Source organism: Chinchilla lanigera, unplaced genomic scaffold (genome assembly GCF_000276665.1).
Source record: "Chinchilla lanigera isolate Chin_1 unplaced genomic scaffold, ChiLan1.0 scaffold00027, whole genome shotgun sequence".
NCBI classification, from domain to species: Eukaryota; Metazoa; Chordata; class Mammalia; order Rodentia; family Chinchillidae; genus Chinchilla; species Chinchilla lanigera.
The window spans coordinates 13460993-13469023 of record NW_004955428.1 but is presented as its reverse complement, the minus strand read 5'-3'; the positions used below and the strand labels follow the sequence as shown (position 1 = coordinate 13469023).

The 8031-nt window shown below is 37.9% G+C and overlaps 1 protein-coding gene across 5 annotated transcripts in view; it reads left to right on the top strand.

Moving 5' to 3' along the window:
* LOC102004188 (chromosome unknown open reading frame, human C4orf29) overlaps positions 1-7578 on the top strand; it is a 57739-nt gene extending 50161 nt beyond the window's left edge. For 4 of the 5 annotated variants that reach the window (XM_013515329.1, XM_005386733.2, XM_013515330.1 and 1 more), the window contains 3 exons: positions 2729-3092; positions 3940-4102; positions 7347-7578. In XM_013515329.1, coding sequence (XP_013370783.1) covers positions 2729-3092; positions 3940-4102; positions 7347-7398 — 579 coding nt within the window. In that variant the 3' untranslated portion in view covers positions 7399-7578. Of the gene's footprint in view, positions 1-2728; positions 3093-3939; positions 4107-7346 lie in introns of those variants that run through there. The other variant, XM_005386734.2, reaches the window with a different exon arrangement.
* Positions 7579-8031: the final 453 nt, after the last annotated feature.

The following is an 8031-nucleotide window of genomic DNA, read 5'->3' as shown; positions in this document are numbered from 1 at the left end:
TGGTTTTTCTCCGGTACCGGGAACCGAACTCACGACCTTGCACTTGCCAGGCAGGTGCTTTTGCCACTGAGCTAAATCCCAGCCCCTTCCTTCAGAACTTTATTACAAAATAGCTTTTTTGTTCCTCCATACCTAGAGCCATAAAGATACCTATATTTGAAAGCTTTTGAGAAAATTTACATGTATTTTGTAAAGGAAGTTCTTAAATTTCATTTTGAAATGGCAGGATAGCTTTACCCAGCACTTCCTGTGTCCTCTAGAACCAGTTCAAAGTAATGAATGTTCAAAAATGTCAGGATGACTTCCTTATTTATGTTTTCACAATCAAAAGAAGTTAAATTTAGGGCCAGGCGTGGTGGCGCACGCCTGTAATTCCAGCACTCGAGAGGCTGGGGCAGGAGGATCGTTGCTAGTTCAGGTCCAGCCTGGGCTACAAAGTGAGCTCAAGGCCAGCCTGAACTGTATGGTGAGACCCTGTCTCAAAAAGACAGAAAAAAAAAAAAGAAGAAGAAGAAGTTAAACTTAGTTGGATATGGTGGCATTTAGCTCGGTGTGGTGGTTGCAGCCCAACATTCTGGTGGGCTGAGGTACGAGGATCCCAAGAATAGCCCAGCCTGGGCAACTTATCAAGGCCCTGCCTCAAGATAAAAAAATAAAATAAAATAAATTTTAAAGTGGACTGAGGAGTAGGACTCAGTGCAGAAGCCTTGGGTTCGAACCCCAATACCATAAAAAAAGTTTAAATTTATTGATGTACCACTTTGAATATCTGGAACCCATTAATCCCTGCATTTCCTTTTTTTTTTTTTTTTTTTTTGAGACGAGGCTTCACAGTGTAGCCTAGGCTTGTCTTGAATTAGTTATGTAGCCCATGCTGGCCTCATACTCAACACTCCTCCTCCCTCAGCCTTCTGAGTGCTGGGATTACAAGTGTATACTACCATGCCTGGCTCTCTTCTGTTTTTAATGGGCTATTCATAAATGTTTCTGTTTTTTACTGCTGTATAATAATTTATTATATAGGTAGATGTACCATGACTTATTAGCGAGTACCCTGTTGGTAAAGATTTATGTTGTTTTCTTATCTTTCAAACACTTCTGCAATAAGTAACTTTGTGCGTGTCACTGTAGAAGTGTAAAGTCCTAGAAACACTGCTGAGTGAAAGGATATATTATTTGTAATGTGACTGGATTTTTTCTAATTCTTAACTGTGTTCATGTATACTGCCAGGAGAAAGGTGTTTCTCAAATAATTCACAAATTTAGTGTGTTACCAAATTTATGGATTTTAAAAAAATAAAATGATAGTAGAAAATAGTATGAATTTATAAGTCTTAAGCATAGAACATACTTTTGAGATTTTTCATAAGCAATATATTTTCCTTGATTTTATGGTACTGGGGATTAAAACAAGACCTGGAGCATCATAGGCAGGTGTTTTACCAGTCCTTTTTTTTATGTTGTTTTTTTGTTTTTTGAGACAGTGTCTTACCGTATGATTCAGGCTGGTCTTGACCTCACTATGTAGCCCAGGCTGGACCTGGTGGCACACGCGTGTAATCCTAGCACTGGCCTATAATCCCAGCACTCGGGAGGCTGAGGCAGGAGGATCGCTGTGAGTTCAAGGCCAGCCTGAACAGTGAGACCCTGTCTCAAAAAGGCAAAAAAGAAAAAACCCAAAACAAACAACAACAAAAAGCTATGTAGCCCAGACTGGCCTTGAACTTTTTATCCTCTTGCCTCAGCCTCACAGGTAGCTTAGGTTGTGGACATGCACCCTCATTCCCAGCTCCTAGATAATTTTTAATTCTTGTTTGTTCAGTCTGAGTAAGGGACATTAGATAGCTGATATCTTTGTGAGCTTATATTACTTCCAATATATACTCATAAGACTTCTAGAAGTTCTAAGTGAAGGCAGGTTGTGGGATTTCAGACTTTCACAATAAAACATGACACAGACTGATACCCTATCTTGTTGTGTAGGAAACATTCAGCAATAAATACATGTCGTTTATCTTAATCCTCCATTAAATTTAGACATCTTTTCTCCTTTTAAAAGTCATGGTAAATCTATGCAACATAAAATTTGCCATTTTGACCATTTTTAAGTGTATGGTAACATTGGATGTATCCACACTGTTGTGCAACCATTACCACCATCCCTCTCCAGAACTTTTTCATGTTCTCAGACAAAATCTATCAACGAAAGGGTAACTCCCCGTCCTCCCTTGTCCCAGCCCCTGACAGCCACCATCCTCTATAAGCTTGACTACCATGGAAACCTCTCATGAGTAGAATCATACAATGTTTGTCTTCTTTTTTGCTTTGTTTGAGACAGGGTTTCACTGTGTAGTCAGGCCAGCCTTGAATTTGCTATGTGGTCCAAGCTGCCTCCAACAATTAGGTCTCCCTGCCTAATTCTCCCAAGTGCTGGGATTTCAGGCATGCACCACCACAAATGGCGTTGTTTGTCTTTTTATGTCTGGTTTATTCACATAGCATAATAGTCTTCAGAGTTCATCTTCGTTATGGTATGTGTCTGAAAAAGGAATTTAAAGTTTCAATTAAAAAAATTCATTCCTTTTTACAATAAAACTCCATTGTGTATATATATGTGTATAGGGCTATTTTGTTTATCCATTGATGGGTATTTATCTTTTTCTTTTGAAAAGGTTGTTAAATAAAGTTCTATTTTATATTAAATGGGTTTTTTCTTTCATTTATTCAGACAGATTCTTTCAAAATGGGACAAGATTTTGTGAAACGCTTCCCTAGCAGTGCAGACAAGTTGGTTTCCAGGAGTTTAAATTTAGATATGACAAACCAAGTTGTGTCCCAACAACCTGCTGAGTGCCAAACTTCTAGTAAAACATCTCTCAGTGCTACATCAGAAGGACTCTTGTTGCAAGATGCCTCTAAGATAGACTGCCTGAATCAAACACTTTCAACCAACAAAAGTAATTACACAAGTTACAACCCTCAGTCATACCAGGTCGTCAGCAAAGAACAAAGAAGAAACAATCTTCAAAAAGAATCTTTAATATTTATGAAAGGCGTCATGGATGAATGTACTCATGTAGCAAATTTCTCAGGTACTAATTTTTGTATGTAATTGAGAATATTTGCTAGTGTAAATGTTTGTGAAATATTTTAAAGGTGCTTTACAAAATAATTTCATGTTTTAGAGGGAATATTTTTTGTTAGGTCCAGACTGTGTTTTCCAAGATAAACTGGTCATTTTAATGTATCATATTTTATCCATGAAAACCTTCCTATGCCATTTTTTTTTTTTTTTTTTTTTTAAGACGGGAATCTTGCTGTGTATTTTAGGCCGGTCTTTAATTCACTTTGTAGTCCAGCCTGGCCTCGAACTCACAGCGGTCCTCCTGCCTCAATCTCCTAAGTGCTATGATTACAGGCATTTGCCACCATGCCTAGCCATCTTACTCCTTTAAAAATACATTGGAGGGGATGGGGTATAGCTTAGTGGTAGAGCGTGTGTTTAGCATGCACAAAGTCCAGGGTTCAATCCTCACACCAAAAAATAACAGTGATAAATAAAAATACACTGAATCTTGTATCTTTAGAATAGTCATCTTATATTAAGGGTGAATATTATAATATGGTATATTATGTTTAATACTTAAGAGTTTGACAAATGTTTCACTTATAGCACTATATTATATAGTGTATTTTCTAATATGACTTAATGATATTTGTCTAAAATCTTAGACCTTTTTGCCAGGCATGGTGGTGCCTGCCTATAATCCTGGCAATCGGGAGGCTGAGGCAGGAGGATTCTTGTGAGTTCACTTTGGGCTACAAAGTGAATCCAAGGCCAGCCTGAACTACATAGTGAGACCCTGTCTCAAAAAGACAAAAAAAAATAAAATAGATAAAATCTTAGACCTTTTTAATGTGTAAAAATCCCATTCTTAGTTCCAGTTGACCCAAGCCTCATTATAGTGGTGCAAGCCAAAGAAGATGCGTATATTCCACGAACAGGAGTTCGAAGTCTACAAGAAATTTGGCCTGGTTGTGAAATCCGCTATCTAGAAGGGGGTCATATTAGCGCTTACCTTTTTAAACAGGGACTCTTCAGGTAAGATGATTTGTCTAATCAGGTATTTGCTTGTTTGTTTTTCTTTTCCCTCAACATGTAGGAAAGATTAGGCATTTTTATTGCATGTCTTAGTCCTTTTATTTTCTTCTTGCCTTCCACAAATCTCCCAATAAGATTGCCCACCTTTCCTACCTTGCCCCTTCTTTTCCTTCTAGAAAACCAGGGATGCAGGTTGTCCTAGGCATGTTTTACCAGGTGCTTTTACCCTCTTCAGGCACTAATGGCCGGGTGGCTTAGGGTGTGTGGAGGAACACTGGTGTGTAGAAGTTGCTTGGTGCCTGGGTAGGTTTTTCCCTACACTCATGTTTTCTCAGAATGACCCAAGTCTCTGTCAGATAATACAGCAGTGCTTTTTCATTAGCAAGTAAGTAGTGAATTTTATTTTTATCTTTATTTTTTTAATAGTGAATGTTAATGAGAAGTAAAATAATGATTTACTATTAATGACTTTTAGTATTCTAGTATTGACTCCACTCTTTTTTATTCATTCATCTCTTTTTGTGGCAGGATTGAACCCAGGATCTTACACTGAGTTGTATCTCCAGTTCTTTCTTTATTAATTTGTTCGAAGTACTAGAAATTGAACCCAGGAAGCACTGAGCTACTTCCCCAGCCCTACCTACGTGTCTGTCTATATTTTATTTTATTTTGATACAAGGTCTTGCTAAGTTGTACAGGTTAGCTTTGAACTTTAAACCCTTCTGCCCCAGCCTTCCAAATACCTGAGATTACGGGCATGTACCACTATGCTCTACAACTCCACTATTTCAGTTAGAACTTATAAAAACTTTTATAACTCTAATTATCTTATATCTTCCATAATTTTTACTTCTATCCATACTTGATCATAAAAAGGCATCATTGAAATACACTTACCAGCTGGGCATAGTGGTACACACCTGTAATCCCAACACTTGAGGGGCTGAGGCAGCAGGAATGCCACAACTTCGAGGCCAGCCTGGACTATATAATAGGACCCTGTATCAGAAAACAAACAAAGCCCAAAAACCTAATGGTCCTAGGTGTGATGGCATAGGCCTGTAATCCCAGCACTGGGGAGGCTGACACAGCAGGGTTGCTGTGAGTTCGGGGCCAGTCTGGGCTACATAAGTGAGTTCAAGGCCAGCCTGCACTTCATCTCCAAAAAAAAAAAAAAAAAAAAAAAAAAACCCTACTGGGGTTTCAATGACATTAGAATAGTAGAACTTTGAAAACTTCAGTCTTTTCATTCACCAAATAGAAAACAAGTCACTCTTATATGTACCTCAGTATTTTGTATTATTTAGAGCTGGTTGTAATACAAGTAAATTTTTTTTGGAGACAGAATCCTACTATATAGTGCAGGCTGGCCTAGAACTCATGGCATTGGATCAGCCTGCCAAGTACTGGGATTATAGGCATGTGCCACCACACTGGGCAGAGGAACTTTTTTTCCCCTGGTTTTTTGAGACATGGTCTTGCTACCTTAGTTAGCCCAGGCTGGCCTCAGACTCTCGAAGATCCTCTTGCCTCAGCCTCCCTAGTGCTGGGATTACAGGTATGTGCCATCAGACACAGCAGAGAAACAAATTCCTGAGACAAAGAAATAAAAGCTTGTTAGAAAGCTATGTCTCCTCAAGTGTGATGGTGCATACCTGTAATCCCAGCACTTGGGAGGCTGAGGCAGGAAAATCGCCATGAGTTCGAGGCTGGTCTGCACTACACAGTGAGACTTCGTCTCTATTTTTTTTTTTTTTTTTTTTTGAGACAGGTTCTTGCTGTGCAGTTTAGGCTGGCCTTGAGCTCACTTTGTAGCCCAGGCTGGTGTCGAACTCCCAATGATCCTCCTGCTTCAGCCTCCCCAAGTGCTGGGATTATAGGCCTATGCCACCATGCCCGACAAGACTCTGTCTCTAAAGAGCAAAAAAACCACAAAAGAACAAAGCTACTTCTTCCTTAACATAATGAAAATCATAACCTATTAGCTAGCTCTTAATTTTAAAAATAATCCTTAAACCGGGCCTGGTAGCACATGCCTGTAATCCCAGCAGTCAGGAGGCTGAGGCAGGAGGATCGTTGTGAGTTCGAGACCAGCCTGGGCTACAAAGTGAGCTCAAGGCCAGCCTGAACTGCATAGCGAGACTTGTCTCAAAAAAGACAAAAAAAAAACCTTAATATTTTTGTTAGGATATGGGGAAATGCTTAAACAAGTAGGATGTAAGATTAATATGCCATAGTTTGTATTTATACTGGGTGAAAATATAGACATATGCATTAAGTAAAACAGCTACATGAAAATATTAATAACAGATGCCTTTGAGTAGTAACATTATAATGTCTTTCCCCTTTCCATATTTTTTGATTTTCTGAATGTTTTGTTATATAGTCGCAAAAAAATAGCTTTAAAAATTTTTTTTTTGAGACAGGGTCTTACTGTGTAGTTCAGGCTGGCCTTGAACTCACAACAGTCCTCCTGCCTTGGTGTCCCAAGTGCTGGGATTTTAGGCATGCACCTCTAAACTTGGCACTTTAAAAATATCTTATGAAAGGCAAGAATAGTTTGCTCCTTTCCAATTGAAATACAAAAGTATCCCCCAAAGTTAATGTAGAGAGCCAGTGCTTTTGATTTGAAATTCAGTTGCCAGGCACATGTTCTTATTTTTTTTTTTTTTTTAAGGCATTCTGTGAAATAGATTGAATCCCACAGTCTAAAAGTTACATAATTAATTTTCAGCAAAATGACGGAGATGAGAAGAAATCAGTTCTCTTGTCATTTGTGTGTGTATGCTTTTTATTTTTATTTTTTTATTTTTTGTTGTTGTCGTTTTGAGACAGAGTCTCGCTATACAGATAGTTCAGGCTAGCCCTGAACTCACTTTGTAGCCCAGGCTGCCCTCAGACTTGCAGTGATCCTCCTGCCTCAGCCTCCTGAGTGCAGGGATTACAGGCATGTGCCAGGAGGCCCGATCATGTGTATGCTTCTTATGTATAAAGAAAGTACTTTTAAGAAAAGATACCCCTGGGTTTACCATCCTTTGAAATATTTTTCAGGTTTTCCCCTAGTAGTGAGGTGAGGGAGGTTACATGGATCCAGTCCCCAACATACAATAGTTTTGCCCTTTCTGTAGTTTGGAGAGGAGGTTGGTTTAAAAGCCACATGTTACTTTGGAAAAACAATAAAGGTGTTGTCTGTCTCCCACTCCTTATGCTAACTACTTACAGTTTTTTTTACATTTGATTTTAGACAAGCCATCTATGATGCATTTGAACGCTTCCTTCATAAATACGCTAACTAACAAGGTTGCTGTATCACAGTATAACTGGAGCAGCCATTGTGTTTCTTAGAAAAGGAATTTTCATCCTGTGGTGATGTGAAGAACCAGCAGACAGCACTATAGATCTCATTTCTACCGTTGTAATCTGGAATTCAGTGTTACACATCAGTTATAAACTTTAAATACATATCAGTACTTTCAAAAAATATTTGAATTAAGTAATTTGAAGTTTTTTGCTATTATTTTGTGGGAGTCCCATTATTCAATGTCTAGTCTGTTATTATATTATGAAAACAACATTTTAAATTGAGTAATTTATTAATTTAAAATATTTTATTCATAAAAACTCTCTTGGTTTTTAATAGACTTTCTAAAACAAAGATTGTAATATATCAGCCTGTACTGTATATGACATTTCTGCTAACTTGATGTGAGAAATACGTGTACTTTTTTGGATGCATGGGGAATTTATAATCTTGTTTTTCAATTGTCACTAATTTTCTGCCATAGAATTACTTATGTATAAAATCACTGTTAAATTTGCATTCTAAAAATCTTGACGGCATTGTAGATAAGTGCTTTTAATAATTAAAATGAATGTTGAACTGTAGATAAGATGAATTAGACTAGGCCAGACTTTAAATTTTTACTAAA